The 18,614-nt window shown below is 34.3% G+C and overlaps 1 protein-coding gene across 1 annotated transcript in view; it reads left to right on the forward strand.

Annotated features, from left to right (window-relative positions):
* The window catches only part of LOC150041162 (protein FAM133A-like), a 28,551-nt gene extending 16,719 nt beyond the window's left edge, over window positions 1-11,832 (forward strand). Inside the window, exon 3 of the mRNA XM_090326074.1 lies at window positions 10,672-11,832. Coding sequence (XP_090182200.1) covers window positions 10,757-11,500 — 744 coding nt within the window. The 5' untranslated portion in view covers window positions 10,672-10,756 and the 3' untranslated portion in view covers window positions 11,501-11,832. The remainder of the gene's footprint in view (window positions 1-10,671) is intronic.
* The last annotated feature ends 6,782 nt before the right edge of the window (window positions 11,833-18,614 follow it).

Consider the following 18,614-nt stretch of genomic DNA (forward strand, 5'->3'; position numbering starts at 1 on the left):
ACTTTCTGTGTATATACTAAGCCCCGTGATATGAAAGATCACATACTATTTGCTCCTTATCCCCTTGACAACATTTATCTCAGTTTTAAGAATGCAATGAGTGTGCATGATCTTCAGATATTGAATATATGAATGTGAATAATTAATTTAAATTATCAGTTCTTTAATGACACATTACTCTGCACTCAGCAATGTAATCATTACTTTGAATACACAGAAAATCCCACACACTTCTAACAGGGGTTTGCAGTACAACAAAACTTGGTCCACAAGGCCACGTAGGATGAGGCTAAATGAAAGGAGCTCCAGGATATGGAAAGAAGAGGCATAAATGAGTGATTGTTGTTCTTCATGTACTATGTTATTTCTCATCTCTTTTTCTGTCCCTTGGTTATCTCATATTGTTACAGTATCTTAACTTGTTTCCAATATGTTGTATATATGTTAATTTGTTTATTTGAAATTGGATAGGGAAGGGGGAAAACAAGCTGAGGGGAGAAGGTGGGGAAATGGGGACAAAATCATGAGAAAAGGTAGCAATGTTTGTGAAGTAATGCATATTCTATCTGGTGAATTTACTATAACCCTTCTATTAATTACAATAAAAATATATTTTAAAAAAAGAAGAAGAAAAATCCTACACACTTGAAAGTTGCCTTAGGATTTGTTTCCAATTAACTAAAGGAAATAATATGAAGAAAATAGGAAGAATCCAAGGAACAATTATATAAATATAGAGATACTGATATTAAAAATTTATAGGTCACTGATAAAACAAGAAGAATTAAGCCAACTCAACAGGCCTATTTCAAGCTCTGAAATAGAAATGGCTATTAGAGAACTTCCACCTAAGAAAAGCCCAGGGCCAGATGGATTCACAGCTGAATTCTATAAGGTCTTCAAAGCAGAGCTCACACCAATACTCCTCAAGCTCTTCAACGAAATTGAAAATGAAGGTTCTTTACCAAACTCATTCTATGAAGCCAGTGTAACCCTCATCCACAAACCAGACAGAGATTCATCAAAGAAAGAGAGCTATAGACCTATATCTTTAATGAACATCGATGCAAAACTTCTCAACAAAATACGGGCCAACCGTCTACAACAACTCATCAAAAAAATTATACACTATGATCAAACTGGACTCATCACGTGGAGGCAAAGCTGGTTCAACATACGCAAATCAATTAATATAATTCAACACATCAACAGGAGCAAGGACAAAAATCATGATTGTCTCAATAGACACAGAAAAGGCATTTGACAAGATCCAACAACCCTTTATGTTAAAAGCTATGGAGAAACTAGGAATCCATGGAACATTCCTCAATGTAGCAAAGGCTGTGTATGAGAAACCCACTGCAAGTATTACACTTAATGGTGAAAATCTAAAGCCATTCCCTCTAAAATCAGGAACGAGACAAGGATGCCCACTCTCTCCACTACTCTTTAACATAGTACTAGAATTCCTAGCCAGTGCAATAAGGCAAGAAGCAAGCATAAAGGGGATTCGAGTAGGGAAAGAGGAAATAAAATTATCCCTCTTTGCAAATGATATGATTCTGTATTTAAAGAATCTTACAGACTCTACTCCCAAGCTCCTTGAGCTGATTCAAAACTTTGGAAGAGTAGCAGGGTATAAACTTAACCCTCAAAAATCAACTGCCTTCTTTTACGCCAACAGTGAGAGGAACAAGGCAATAATCAGAAAAGAAACTCCTTTCACAATAGCCTCGAAGAAAATAAAGTACCTAGGAATTAGCTTACCTAAGAATGTAAAGGACCTTTTTAATGAAAACTTTAAAACCCTAAAAAAGGAAATTAAAGCAGAACTAAGGAAATGGAAAAACTTCCCATGCTCCTGGATTGGAAGAATCAACATTGTGAAAATGACAATCTTGCCAAGAGCTATCTACAAATTCAACGCAATACCCATCAATATCCCAATGTCATTCTTTAAAAAAATAGAAGAGGAAATCCAAAATTTCATATGGAATAATAAAAGACCCCGTATAGCAAAAACACTTTTTAGCAGAAAGAACAGCACAGGAGGAATTTCAATTCCAAACTTTAGACTCTATTACAGAGCTATAATTCTCAAAACAGCTTGGTACTGGCACAGGAACAGGCCTGAAGACCAATGGAATAGAACTGAGGACCCAGATATTAAACCATAGACCTATGGCCACCTAATCTTTGACAAGGGAGCCAAAAAAATAGAATGGAAGAAAGATAGCCTCTTCAACAAGTTGTGCTGGCAGAACTGGTTAAGCACCTGCAGAAAACTAAAGTTAGATCCTTCTTTGTCACCTTGCACTAGAATTAACTCCAAATGGATCAAAGACCTGGAGGTAAAAGCTGACACACTGAAAACTTTACAGTAAGGAATAGGAGATAAACTAGGCCTCCTTGGCACAGGTCGAAACTTTCTTAATAAGGACCAAGAATCGCAACAAATCAGAGAAAGGCTGGATAAGTGGGACTGCATTAAACTGCAGAGCTTTTGTATGGCAAAGGACATAGCTAGTAAATTAATTAGGAAGCCTACAGAGTGTGAGAAAATCTTCACCAACCAAACAACGGACAAAGGCCTCATATCTAAAATATATCAACAACTCAGAAAATTGAATCATTCCAAAACTAACCTCCAAAGTAACAACTATCCCATTAAAAAATGGGCCAAAGACTTAAAGAGAGTCTTCTCTGAAGAAGAAACAAAAATAGCCTTTAGACACATGAAGAAATGCTCAACATCTCTGGTCAGAAAAGAAATGCAAATCTAAACAACTCTAAGATTCCACCTCACTCCAGTTAGAATGGCCGGGATCAGGAAAACGAATAATAACAGATGCTGGAGGGGATGTGGCCAGGAGGGATCACTACTACACTGTTGGTGGGAGTGCAAACTCGTTCAACCACTATGGAAAGCAGTGTGGCAGTTCCTCAAAAGGCTAAACATAGAACTCCCCTGTGACCCAGCAATTCCACTACTTGGCATTTACCCAACCATCCAGAAACAAGGACATACTAAATCCACTACCACAACAATGTTCTTTGGAGCACTATTCACCATAGCAAAGATATGGAACCAACCTAGATGTCCCTCAGTTGATGAGTGGATCAACAAGTTGTGGTATTTGTACACAATGGAATTCTATGCTGCTGTCAGAAAGAATGACATCGCCCCATTTGTTAGGAAATGGAAAGACTTAGAAAAAAATCATATTAAGTGAAGTAAGCCAGACTCAAGGGAACTTAGGCTCAGTGGTTTCCCTCATTCGTCATAATCAGTAGAAACCTTGGGCTCTCCTAGCAGAGATCTGCAATAGAGCAAAATGTTGATACATAAGGCCATATAATGTGAAGCTAATTGAAAGGACCTCCAGGATATTGAAACAAAAGCCATATAATGAATGATTGTTGTCCTTAATGTACTATGTTCTCTCATCTCCTTTGCTGTCCCTTGGTTATCTCATATTGTTATAGTATCTCACTTTGTTATCTGATATATTGAATTTATTTGTATTTGGATATTTGAAATTTGATAGGGAAGGGGGAAAACCAAGACGGGTGCGGGGTGTGGGGGGAGGAGGGAAACGGGTACCAAGACATGTGAAAGGGTATCAATGTATGTGAATTAATGCACCTTTTATCTGGCTAATATCATGTAACCCTTTTACTAATTACAACAAAGAAAAGAAGAAAAATCCTACACACTCGAAAGTTGCCTTAGGATTTGTTTCCAATTAACTAAAGGAAATAATATGAAGAAAATAGGAAGAATCCAAGGAACAATTATATAAATATAGAGATACTGATATTAAATTTTATAGGTCACTGATAAAACAGGATTTAACCAGATATTTTTGAGATACAAATAGATTTATTCCCTTTTCCAACATAAAATGTAAAAATTGGAGCAAAATTAAATGGTACTGGAGACAAAAAGCTTTGAAAATATTTTGAAAAACAATGTTACGAATTTGCATTTAATGCAATAGGGAATAGCAATATTTAATTTTTAATACATTTTGGCAAATAAAAATAATAAAAAATGAAAATAAACTAAAGATACACAAAAGAACATTACCTATCAGCAATGACCAACATTTAGTGAGTATGATGATAATATTCAGTCATACAGTAAGTTACAAAGAGACTTTCAGATATTATAGATCCAACCTTTTTGTCAGCTTTTTTCTCCAAATGTATGACTTGATTTTAATTATCTGTCTATCCATCTATCTATCTATCTATCTTTATATTTTTTGGTAATACTAGGATTTGAACTCAGTGTTTCATACTTCCTAGGCTAACAGATATAACATTCCAGTTTACAGTATGATATCATGACTTTAGCTACTATGGATTAGCCTCTTACTACTAAAATGTTGAGAGAATGCTAGAGTCCTTATGGGAGGAAAATGCTTACATGAAAGCATGAAAGATCATTTAGGTGATATCATTTTTCATTTGTATGCAGTAAAAAGGACTAGATGAGAATGGGTAAATATTTCTATTCTCTTTTTCCTTTTTTTGCTTTAATTTTTCTTTTTTAATATATTGTTATTGTAATTAATAGAAGAGTTGTATTATATTGGCCAGATAAAAGACGTACTGACTTTACTGCCTGGGTTGGCTTGGAAGTGCGATCCTCAGATCTCTCAGTCCTGTATAGCTAGGATTACAGGCATGAGCCACCACTCCTGGTTCTAAAAGTTCTACTTAAAGTGAAAAAAAAGTAAGATTGATAAATGTTTAAAATACAGATTACTTTCTTTGAATATGACAAAAATAAACTCATTGGCTATTAACTAGATACTGTCTTATTTAAACACTGTATTTTCCAAAGAAAAAATGGGAAAAATTATATTTAAATTTATAATTTATTTGTTTTTATAATATTCATATTTGCTTACATATTTTATCTGTCATGAAGTTTTATTTTGATTAAAGTATATAAAGAAACTTATCACATGCGAACAATATAATTAAAGAAAATCCTTGTGGGTCCCCATAGGACCCACAACCACATTTTTATTCCTTTTTAAAGTATTGTAATTTGAAATGCATATATATTGATCAGTCTATGTTGCCCATCAAAATGTAGAAACACATTTGCTATATGCATAGCTTAACATATTGTCATGTCATTTTTGTTAATTTTTAATATATTTAAGTGATATAGAAATGTAAAATAAGGGCTGAAGCAGAACTTTCTTAATATGGACCAAGAATCACAACAAATCAGATAAAGTCTGGATAAGTGCGACTGCATTAAACTGCAGAGCTTCTGTATGGCAAAGAACACAGCTAGGAGATTAACTCGTAAGCCTACACTGTGGGAGAAGGTGTACATTAACCATACAATGGACAAAGTCCTCATATCTAAAATATATCAACAGCTTAAAAAATTGAATCACTCTAAAACTAATCTCCAAAGAAACAACCATCCTATTAAAAAATGGGCCAAAGTCTTACAGAGACCTCCCTGAAGAAGAAATAAGAATGGCCTATAGACACATGAAGAAATGCTCAATATCTCTGGTCATAAAAGAAATGCAAATCAAAACAACTCTAAGAGTCCACCTCACTCGAGTCAGAATGGCCGGGATCAAGAAAACTAATAATAAGAGATGCTGGAGAGGATGTGGCCAGGAGGGATCACTACTACACTGTTGTTGGGAGTGCAAACTCATTCAACCACTATGGAAAGCAGTATGGCAGTTCCTCAAAAGACTAAACATAGAACTCCCCTATACCTCAGCCATTCCACTATTTGGCATTTACCCAATTGTCCATAAACAAGGACATACTAAATCCACTAGCACAACGATGATCATTGCAGCACTATTTGCCATAACAAAGATATGGAACCAATGCAGATGTCCCTCAGTTGATGAGTGGATCAACAAGATGTGGTATTTATGCACAATGGAATTCTATACTGCCATCAGAAAGAACGACATCGCCTCATTTGTAAGGAAATGGAAAGACATAGAAACAGTCATATTAAGTAAAGTAAGCCAGACTCAAAGGAACATAGGCTCAATGGTTTCCCTGATTCATCATAATCAGTAGAAACCTTGGGCTTTCACAGCAAAGGTTTATAATAGAACAAAACCTAGATGCATAAGGCCATACAGTATGATGCTAAATGAAAGGACCTCCAGGATATAGAAACAAAAGCCATATAATGAGTGATTGTAGTCCTTAATGTACTATGTTATCTCTCATCTCTTTTGCTGTCCCTTGGTTATCTCATATTGTTACAATATTTTACCTTGTTATCTGATGTATTGATTGGTTATTTGAAATTGGCTAGGGAAGGGAGGAAAACAACATGAGTGATGGGTGGGGGGGAGGGAAATGGGGACCATGACATGAGAAAGGGTATCAATTGATGTGAAGTAATTCACCTATTTGTATTATAATTAATAGAAGGGTTACATTATATGTGCCAGATAGAAGGTGCATTAATTCACGCACATTGATACCCTTTCTCATGTCTTGGTCCCCATTTCCACCCCCTACCCCCACCCCTCATCTTGTTTTCCCCCCTTCCCTATCAAATTTCAAATAACCAAATACAAATATATGCAATATATCAGATAACAAAGTGAGATACTCTTATAATATGAGATAACCAAGGGACAGCAAAAGAGATGAGAGATAACATAGTACATTAAGGACAACAATCACTCATTATATGGCTTTTGTTTCTATATCCTACAGGTCCTTTCATTTAGCGTCATACTATATGGCCTTATGTATCTAGGTTTTGCTCTACTGCAAATCTCTACTAGGAGATCCAAGGTTTCTACTGATTATGACAAATGAGGGAAACCATTGAGCCTATGTTCCTTTGAGTCTGGATTACTTCACTTAATAAGATTTTTTCTAAGTCTTTCCATTTCTTAACAAATGGGGCAATGCCATTCTTTCTGACAGCAGCATAGAATTGCATTGTTTATAAATACCACATCTTGTTGATCCACTCATGAACTGAGGGACATCTAGGTTGGTTCCATGTCTTTACTATGGTAAATAGTGCTGCAATGAACATCGCTGTGCTAGTGGATTTAGTATGTCCCTGCTTCTGGACAATTGCGTAAATGCCTAGTAGTGGAATTGCTGGGTTGTAGGGGAGCTCAATGTTCAATCTTCTGAGGAACTTCCATACTGCTTTCAATAGTGGTTGAATGAGTTTGCACTCCCACCAACAGTGTAGTAGTGATCCCTCCTGGCCACATCCCCTCCAGCACCTGTTGTTATTAGTTTTCTTGATCCTGGCCATTCTAAATGGAGTGAGGTGGAATCTTAGAGTTGTTTTCCTTTGCATTTCTTTTATGGCTAGAGATGTCGAGCATTTCTACATGTGTCTATGAGCCATTGTTATTTCTTCTTCAGAGAAGACTCTCTTTAAGTCTTTGGCCCATTTTTTAATGGGATGGTTGTTTCTTTGGAGATTAGTTTTGGAGTGATTCAAGTTTTGAGCTGTTGATATATTTTAGATATGAGGCCTTTGTCTGTTGTATGGTTGGTGAAGATCTTCTCCCATTCTGTAGGCTTCCTAATTAATTTACTAGCTATGTCCTTTGCCATACGAAAGCTCTGCAGTTTAATGCAGTCCCACTTATCCAGCCTTTCTCTGATTTGTTGTGATTCTTGGTCCTTATTAAGAACGTTTCGACCTGTGCCAAGGAGGCCTAGTGTATTTCCTATTCCTTCTTGTAAAGTTTTCAGTGTGTTGGCCTTTACCTTGACGTCTTTGATCCATGTTCATGCTGGAGTTTTATTGTATAGAAAATAAGATAAATGTTACATTCTTGCTAGAGTTAATATTGTTAGGAAATTATGAAGTATGTTTGAATTTCTCCACATGCCCCCTTTGTTTCTTATTTCTTCTGAGAGTATGACATGGCAAAATATGTTGTGGTAAAGATACTGTTTTATATATATAATTGGTTTATATAAGTTCATAGCGTAGTAGATACACTGCTATCATAAATCCTACAAGTAGCCTTCCCAAAAGGCATTTCTTTCTGTAGCAGAAGCCAGTGTGAAGAAAAAACATAGTATTTTGTTAATAACATCCTCATCCAATGGTTCAGAACTTTTGCAGAAGAGCTTTGTGTTTAAAGTAAGTGTTAGAAAGACTGCTAATTATCCTGGGAAAGATTTTCAACTTAAGAAACTACACCGTGAAGCATTAAAGTATATTTTGTTTTTGTTTTTTGTTAATATTATTTTCTTGGTCTGTTGTGGGGCTTCAACTAAGGGTTTGAGTATTGTCCTTAAGCCTTTTTTTGCTCAAGGCTAGCACATACTGCTTTGAGCTATAGCATCACTTCCTGTTGCCTGGTGGTTAACTGGAGATAAAAGTCTCATGGATTTTCTTATCTGGGCTGGTGTTCAGCCATGTTTCTCAGATCTCAGCCTCCACAGTAGATTGGATTACAGCTCTGAGCCTACTGGCACCTTGCTTATAGTATGTTTTTAATAAGATTATATTCCAGTTGATTTTATTTGATCTTGTCCATGGACCACTGGCATCAGCACTTTTAAGAATGATAAATTGACAATAAATAATTTACTTCAGTATATAATCTCCTTTTGGCTTTTCCTTTTGCAACCTAAGACCTTATAAAATATTCCATCTGCTTAGAATATTCATTCCATTCTAGTCCTTTTATTGCTACATCCTGATTAGCTGCTTTTTCTGCCTACTTCCAGCTTATCTATCAGGTCTTAAAATTATATATGAATATCTTAGACTTAACTTCGCTGAATTAGGTATCTCATTGCACCTTTATTCATATCATGTATTTTTATTTCCTGTCTCCAAACACAATTGCATCTTCATTTGTTTGATATTTGTGCAATGACAATTATCTTTATTAGACTATAACTTTTTTCTTTTCTATATATTTTTATTGTAATTAATAAAAGGGTTATATGATATTTGCAAGATAGAAGGTGCATTAATTCACATACATTGATACCCTTTCACATGTCTTGGAACCCATTACCCTCCCCTCCCCACCCTACCCCCCGTCTTGGTTTTCCCCCCTTCCCTATCAAATTTCAAATAACCAAATACAAATAAATTCAATATATCAGATAACAAAGTGAGATACTGTAACAATATGAGATACCCAAGGGACAGCAAAGGAGATGAGAGATAACATAGTACATTAAGGACAACAGTCATTCGTTAAATGGCTTTTGTTTCAATATCCTGGAGGTCCTTTCAATTAGCTTCATACTATATGGCCTTGTGTATCAAGGTTTTGCTCTATTCAGATCTCTGCTAGTAGAGCCCAACGTTTCTACTGATTATGACAAATGAGGGATGTCTCACCTTAAGCTCCTGGAAAAAGAGCAACAAACCAACCCTAATCCCAGTAGAAGAAAGCAAATTATTAAAGTCAAAGCAGAATTAAATGATTTGGAATCCAAAAAACTATAGAAAGAATCAACAAAACAAGGAGTTGGTTCTTTGAAAGAATTAAGAAAATTGACAAACCCTTAGCAAATCTTACCAAAAAAAGAAGAGAGCATATCGAAATAAACAAAAGCTTAGACTATAACTTTTTATGACATATTCTGTCTGGCACATAATTAATGATAAAAAAGAATCATTGTTAAGAATCACTAAGCAAATACTATTATAAAATTCTAAATACCAAGATGAATATGACAAAATTGCTATCTGGTTGTAGTGTAGGCCTGGATGGAAAATATTATTGGTGGAAAATAGGGCTATTAGGGACCAATAGTAGCTCATGCTTGTAATCTTAGCTGCTTGAAGCTGAGAAAATGATGATCAGTGTTCAAAGTCAGCCTGGGAAAAATATCCTCTCCAATACCCATCTCCAATAAACCAGCAAAAATGGCAGATTAGAGGGATGACTCAAGTAATATAGAGCCAGTTCTAAACAAGAACTCCAAACTCTGGATTCAAGTTTCTGTATCAGTACAAAAACGCAGGCTGGTAATTAAAATTTTAACATAAGTAAGCAGTATAGAATAATGATATGTGTGCGGAGTTTGGGATGCAGTTGCTTTAAGTTCAAGTCCTACCATTTATTAACCTTCTTACTTCATGTAAGTTATTCTCAAGTTCTCTAGACCTTAGTTTCCCCATCTGTGAAATAGGGCCAATTAGAATTAACATCCTAACTTTTACTCTAGTGACTCAGCGTGATAATTGCTTGGAAGTACTAAACTTGTTGTTAATAAATACTTAATAACTACTAATAATTAGTAGTACAAGTGAAAATCATCAATGCCTGAAGCAAATTGAAAACAATATAATGTAAATAGGGGACTGAATATAAAAACTATCACAAAAGTTTAAAAGGAACAATTTTGTAAGATTTTGCATGTGAGACAAGGATTTTTCAGGGATACTTCCAAAATTTATATCAAAAAGAGTAATTAGATTGTGCTCTATGTTCCACATGTATAGAAATACTGTTTTGTATAGATTATTCTGTGTATACCATGTAAGACAAGATTTAAGGAAGAATAGGTATCAATCCATGTACATACTTTCTTCCAAGTTGTAAGATTTTGGAAATTTATACTATACTTTATAAGCATTGTACAATAAAAGCATTGTACAATGAAAGTATTGTGTAATCTTTCTGTCTGCTTCTCTCATAGAATGGACTCTTGCCTGGTGTTCCAACAGGTCTCATTTCGGTTCTCATCTGCAAGTAGGAATTTGTTCTGAGAACTATCAGGCATCATGGGGAAGAGGGATAACCGGGTGGCCTACATGAACCCTATAGCCATGGCCAGATTGAGGGGCACAACTCAATCTTCGGGCCCAACAATTCAAGACTATTTGAACAGACCAAGGCCAACTTGGGAAGAAGTGAAGAAGCAGTTAGAAAACAAAAGGAAAGGCTCTAAGGCATTAGCAGAATTTGAAGAAAAAATGAATGAAACTTGGAGGAAAGAGCTTGAAAAGAGTAGAGAAAAAATATTAAAAGGAAATGATAGCACACCTAAGAAAGAACAAAAGAAAAAGAAAAGGAAGACATCTCAATCATCACCTTCAACTTCTTCCAGTTCTGATACATCAAGCAGCTCCTCAGATTCTGAGGAGGAACTAAAGAAACACATAAAAAAGAGGAAAAAAAAGAAGAGCCAATTGTACAAATCATTAGAAGCTTCTACTTATGACTCAGACTCAGAAAGGAAGCATTATCTAAAGAAGAAAAGGAAGTCCAAGGATGAAACTGATGAGGAAAAGAATATGAGAAGCTTCAGCAAAAAAAGAAAGAAAGCTTACCCTGAGGATGATATTACATCAGTGGAGTCTTCAACAGACTCAGATTATGAAGAGATGAAAACTAAAAAGAAGAGAAGACATGAAGAGGAAGAAAAGGCAATGGAAAAAGCAAAAAAGAAGAAGAAGAAGAAGAAGAAGAGGAAGAAGAAGAAGCATAAGTCGCATAGTAAAAAGAAGAAAAAGAAGTCTGGTTAAAACTAGGGATAACCTAAAGGAGAAAAAATAAGGAAGTTTTCTATATATGAAAAACAAAGTCTAAAATAAACTTCAACTGTGAAAACTAGGGCCTATTTACCAAAATGCATGAGTTTTCCTGTGTTAGTAATTGTTTCTAGTTGCCAGTCTGATACTGTGCCAAAAGGAACGTATTTTTGCTTGTATCTTGAATGTATGAATTCTTTTACCTACCGATTTGTTTGTCTTTTCTTCCAATAGACCTTCCTCGAGGAACTAGAATTCTATTTGTCATACTAGTAGTTTAAAAGTTTTGAGTAAAACACAAGTATTTTATATAATAATTTTGATCAAAATGCAGCTAAATTTCAATGTATTTAATTTATAGACATATTTAGAGTATAAGCAGAAATATCCTGATAACATAGTTGACATTTTTAAAGCAGGAACTCAACACTGATGTTCCAAAATATTTACTTCTATAGATTAATTTATTTTAGCTTTGCCTTCAGTAAGTTTTTGTTTACATGGGGAAAGGGCTCGCATCAGGGAGATGGCAGTGAGTATTTGTGACTCTGGATAGCTAAATTGTGTGCCTTTGATCCTTATACATTCTATTTTTGCCAATGCAGTAGCAATTTTTTTCTTAAAGAAATTTTAGGACAGTGTAAGTTGCTTCAAATGAACAAAAAAAGAGCAGTTTTTAACACAAGCTCTCAATATTGATGACTGTTTCTTGAAAATTATTCACTACTACAAAATGGAGAATACTTAGCATTAGAACATTATATAGTTTAAATTAAATGATAGCCTTTAAGGGAGAATCATTTTAAATGATTTTTAGTATTCATTCATTCATAAAGATTCTGAATGGTGTGCACCTTTTAATATCATTACTTTAATTATCGAGCATATTCTTTATAACTAGTATTCCTTTTAATATGATTTATGCTTATGATATAAATTCATATTGGTTGCCTTTAAATCTTGCTATATTAATTTCATTATTGTCTTTAATTGCACACTTGTCAAAATATTTAGCATGTAAAGGGAAGGTTTTTAAAATTTTTAATGCCTTCATATTGAAGCTGGTTTACTGTGAAGAAATTGAGTTCCAGACCTCTAGTATTTTATGTATCTTGTTATATAAACAACTGCCAAAATAGTAGAACGTATTGTTAAAAGTTTGTTGTCTCAAGCATAAGAATCAAAATAAGAGTTAGTTTTATGTGAGAATGCAATTATTTATCATCTTGTATCCATATTTTTCTAAGATTTGGTGCCTTGTGGCTATTGTTGATTCATGTTCACCATTAATGTTAAAATGGGTTAAAATTATTTTGATTCTATAATTAACATATTTGAGTAACATAACGTATATGTCTTAACAAAATACTATTGCAAAGAATATGCTAATTGTAAAATCATAGTACAAGTTATTTTGACTTGATCTGAAGTTCAATGGCTAATGACTCTATAACAGTGGATTTCATCTCAATTTCCTTGAATCTCCAGTAAAATTATAAATATTGAAAACATTTAGTAGAGAAAAATAGCCTGATGTCTCCTCAAGTTTTTGCAGTGAGAATACTGAAATTGTTCAGTAAGGTTTGGGGAGGGTGCAATGTAGTAATGCCATGTTAGATCTCCTTGGAGCTTCATAAATGTAACTGTTTCTTTAAAAAAGAATCTCACTACATATATATGTGCATATGTACATGCTGTTCAAACTACTACATTTAAAGTATATTTTGTATCCATATAGAGTTTTAAAATATTATTGTTCATTAAAATGCTTTAAAAAGTTGTATTATTTGTAGAATATGGCAAAATAAACCTATACAGCTTGTCATATATTTCTGTATTCCTAGTTGCATCCTCAAAACTTTGTAGTTAGGTGATATCATTTGACTACACTTAGAAGACAGAATGAAAGAAGTGAAAGGTTGTTTCCATCTTGGATCCATTAAAGTCCTGAGTGTACCTCTAACTCTGTACTTCAAGTCAGCATTTAGAAGAATCTTGTCACAGAAAGTGGATGGACATTCAGTGGACTTTATATCGAAAGTGCAAAATAAATTGTCATGTTTTAAGCCACTGAGACTTTGAGATATTTTTATTACTGGAGTGCCACCTAACTTCATCTGCATTTTCATAGAATACTAGATAATCTCTTTCAATATTTACAAAATTAATTAATCTATCTTATGTTACATCTTCTTGAAGTCTGCAGATTGACCGAGAGAAGATCAGTTTTTGTCACAGTAGAAGAAAATGTTAATTTTACGTGCATTTTTTCACATAATGATTGAAGAAGGTAGTTTAGTAACATATTTCATTACTTCAAATCACAATAGGCTAGCAAAGAAATTGGATGGAAATTTTAAAACACTCAAAAACATTTTAATGAGGAAGATGTTTAGATGTAAATATAGAAATTATGTACAGTACTATAATGTAAAAGTAGTAATATTTAAGTGAACACTAAAGATGTAATCTCCAGTTTGAATCCATATAATTCTTCCCCTAGGTAAAAAGAATTGAAGTTATTCTTAGTAATTTGTATTTTGCGACTAGTAAGAAGAATAATTTTAATCATTTCATGCAGCTATATTTGACTATGCGAAGTAATACTGAAAATCAATAAAGAAGCGAGATGGAAAATTTCAATATAATCTTCATTACATGTGTAATTTCAAGCACAAAAAGAATTCAGCCCAGATTGGTGGATCACACCTGTAATCCTAGCTACTTAGGAGGCTGAAGATCTGAGGATTAAGGTTGAAAGCCAGCCGGGGCACAAAAGAACCTGAGACTTATCTCCAATTAACCTCGAGAAAACAGGAAGTGGGGCTTTCCTCAAGGGTAGGGCAGTAGCCTGGAGCTGCAGAGCTCAAAGACATCGCCCAGGCCCAGGGGTAGGGCGGTAACCTTGAGCTGAAGAGCTCAGGGACAGCATCCAGGTGGAGTTCAAGCCACAAGACACACAAAAAAATTCAAAATATTCAAGTTGAAGATGAAAGTTTATTTGGGAGATCAGATAACTAAACTTCAGGGCTATGGTTATATATCAAATGGTAACTTGGTTAAGTTTATTTTCAGGAAGTTGTACATGTGAAATGTACAACTGTAGTCTTTTCCTGTTTGGCTATATTTTGATAAAATAACTCAATTTAAGACACTGTGCCTAATTCAGCCCTTGTGAAAATTGAAGTTAGCTGGTAATAAATACCTACATGTTTCAGACTTTAATTGATTATTTTCATTCATTCTTGGTATGCAAACAAGTATTTTTTCTTTACTAAAACGGGTCTACCTTTTTCTTGATTTTTTTAATGGTGTATAAAATAGTTTGCAATATATAATTTGTGTGCTTTCAGGCTACAGTTGTTAGGAAAAGGCTTTTAATCTTTACTAATTGAAATTCTTACTCTACCATTTTTTGATAGTTTCACCTATATGTGACCCAATGTCCTCATATACAAAAAGAAGAAAAGTTATATATCTTTAGGGATGTTAGACCAAGAAGACAAAATAACACTTAAAGCATTTAACTCATGTACTGTGTGCATTTCTGGCACTTATTAGCAGATGCTCAGTGATGTGATTTTCCCTTTTCTACTTTTCCTGTTATAACCACTGTCATTGTTACCATTAGCATTGTGATATCATCATCTCCTTCACATCGTATTTTTCTCTTCCTTAAGTTAGAGGCTCATTCATCTCTTAGCTATAATATTTGAGCAGAATGGTTTGTTTGATATGAAATGGGTTACTTCTTATTTTTATTTAAATGAAATAGTTGATAATGCTCTGGGATAAAGACACAGAGTGAATGTGATATAGTAGATATTATATACAAATTTCTGTCTTTTTTTGCCAGTCCTGGACCTTGAACTCAAGGCCTGAGTACTATCTTGGGCTTTCTCAAGGCTAGAGCTCTACCACTTGAGCCACAGCAGCATTTCTGGATTTTTCTATTGTATATGTGGTACTGAGGAATCCAACATGGGTCTTTATGCATGCTAGGCAAGCACTCTACCAGTAGGCCAAAACCCCGGCCCCAAACTTCTGACAATAATATGAATTGTAATTCATATATGCCCAGGGCTTAATAGGAAACTGCCATATTGGAAAATGTACTTTGGCTTTGGTTGCTTGCTGATAGGCTTTGGTACAAGGATTGGATCCTGAAGGTTCACACCTAATTAATGGATTAGATTCATTATATGATAGGTTCATAATATGATGATATTATTGGGAGAGAATGAAAATTTGGAGGTGGATCAAGGTGAAAGAAGTAGGCCACTGGGGGCATGTCCTCAGGGGTTTATCTTCCATTGGTCACTCCATACTTCTCTCCTATCTTGAGGTGAGTAGTCTTGACAGTGTTTCTATCACCATGATGATTTTCGTTAGCATAGGCCTAGAATCAGTAGAGCCAAGAACTATGGACTGGCATCTCTGAAACTGTGAATTTAAATAAATTATTTTCCCTTAAATTGTTTATGTCAGATATATTGTCACACTGAGAAAAAGTCATACTATCACATATACGCTGTCTACCCTCTTCATAGAGGCCAATGATTTCAGTATATTTAAAATATATACAAATATAACAATCATAAATATTAATTTAAATCACCTCAGAAACATAATTGTCTATTTCCTCTCTTCTCTAATTTCTATAGCTTTTCCAGCCCCGATTGTCTACTGATGCAAGTCTTGTTTCTATAGTTTTTCCTGGTCTAGACATTTCATATAAATCATATATTTGTTCTCATAACATTTTCACTTAGCCTAATATGTCCAAGATCCATCTGTTTTGCAGTGTTCTTTAAAATTTTCAAATAAAAGTGAAATAAAAATCTATTTCTGAGCTGGGAGTTTGGCCTAGTGGTAGAGTGTTTGCCTAGCATGCACAAAGATCCGGGTTTGATTCCTTGGTACCACATACATAGAAAAAAGCCAAAAGTGGTGTTGAGGCTCAAGTGGTAGAGCTCTAGCCTTGAGAAAGTCTAAGGACAGTGCTCAGGCCCTGAGCTCAAGCCCAGGACTGGCAAAAAAAATCTATTTCTTACTGAACCAAGAGAAACAGTGCTCCATGCTTACATATTTAGGCATAGTTTTGAGTTATGCTACTTTAAAAATTCCTGATTATACAAAAAGTTATTGAGAAATTATGCTCCCCAGATGTAAAACTGTCCAAATAAGGATTCCTACAGAGAAATTTAGATCAACTTTTATGATGGCACTTAATAACATTAGCACAGCATGTGTATGACTTGTATTCAGGAATTTAACAAGTAGAGAACTAGTTTAAAGGAAATCATGGATATGATAATTTTCCTTGCAATAATCTACAGATTTGAATGGTTTAATCAAGAATTCTATCTGATGTTTTGAGATATCGTTTCCAAGAAAAACCATGAAAATCAAATGATTATCATTATTAGTGTTGTTATTATAAATGCTCTTATTGCTAGTTATAGTTATCATATATTTGCCCATGTGAGAGAAGAAACTAGTTTTATCTTGACATTGTTCTGATAAGTAGTATGTAGAATTACTTTATAAAGTGAGAAATTATTACTCATATTATGAGAACAAAAACATTCATAACTCTTGGATAAGTGCAATCTATTAACTATTAAAGCAAATTATATTACTTAAAGAGGCTGTATTAAAAGATCAAATATGTGCACTGTTTTATCATTTAAAACAAATCTCCATCAAAAAGTCAGTGAAAAATTAACTTACAAAGTCACACAAATAGAAAAAGAAGTAGTTTTATAGCTTCTGCATTTAGTTTGTATATCCTGCTGTGTGACAAGCCAACAGACTATCAGATTTGTGTTCACAATATTCACACGACTTCCCTTGGCAGTGTTAGGCTCTGGGGAATTGAATTAAAGAATTTTATACAACAATGCTGACAACTTGGGGAAACTTTTATTTTATGACTTGAGGAGTGTACCCATGCAATTCTTTCATAAGAAAGAACTTTCACTAATACAATTATAGAAGCCATAGCTAAAAGCTTTTGCTTCATATTACAACTGAAGGGATTTGCATCTTTGCTCCATGCATTTTCTTTTGGCAGCATTATAGGAAGTTACATGATGTAGACTCGCTGTGTTGCTCAAAGTCAACTCCCAATCTCAGAGCTATAATTTCTAATCAAGTATTACACTAAAAAAGTATTTGTAGGGCCAAGAGTTTGGCCTAGTGGTAGAGTGCTTGCCTAACATGCATGAAGACCCAGGTTCGATTCCTCAGTACCATATACATAGGAAAAAGCCTGAAGTGGTGCTGAGGCTCAAATGGTAGAGCTCTAGCTTTGAGAAAGTCCAAGGACAGTGCTCAGAACCTGAGCTCAAGCCCAGGACTGGCAAAAAAAAAGTATTTGTATTATTGGCTCCCAAATTTCATGACAGAATTGTTGTTTTATATTTTCAGTTTTCATTTTATTCATCAGACTGACAAAAAATAATACATTTACATAATTATCAATGTACTTTTTTAGAATCACTTTTCAGAGGTTATTATCAAACCTTATCTGGACATAAACAATTTCAATTATTTACGGATAGTTTTATTGATTGAATTTAGGTCTTTCAAACATTTTTTTCTGAGTTGGTTTTGAACTGCTAAAGTTTCAACCTCAATTTCACAAGTAGATAGGATTATAAGCCCAATCTCCTACAACCAGACTCCATGAATACTTTAGAATTTCATTTTTGCAGTCTGGGGGCACAGTTCCAGTGGTAAAGCCCTTGCAAGCAAGTACTACACCATGAGTTAAAAATCGTAGTTCTGCAAAACAAATCATTTTCTCTTGTCTCATGATACAGCCTGTTGTCTTTTTCCTTAAAGCACCAAACAAAATAGCTTAATTGTGAATATTCTCTCATTTCATGATTAATACCCATATTCCAGTCTTTATTTAGTTTAAATGAATACTTTTAAAGTGTTAATAGTTTTATCCAATATCTCAGTCTCTGCAGGATTAATTTATCTAAATATCCTTCTAATACAATGCAGATGAACCTTTTTCTTTTCTTTTTTCCTGTTTCCTGTGATAAAGATCTTGCCAGTGCAACAAACTTAAGGAACAGTAAGAAACAATAGTTAA

Source organism: Megascapheus bottae, chromosome X (genome assembly GCF_031878675.1).
Source record: "Megascapheus bottae isolate mThoBot1 chromosome X, mThoBot2.hap1, whole genome shotgun sequence".
In the NCBI taxonomy this organism is placed as follows: Eukaryota; Metazoa; Chordata; class Mammalia; order Rodentia; family Geomyidae; genus Megascapheus; species Megascapheus bottae.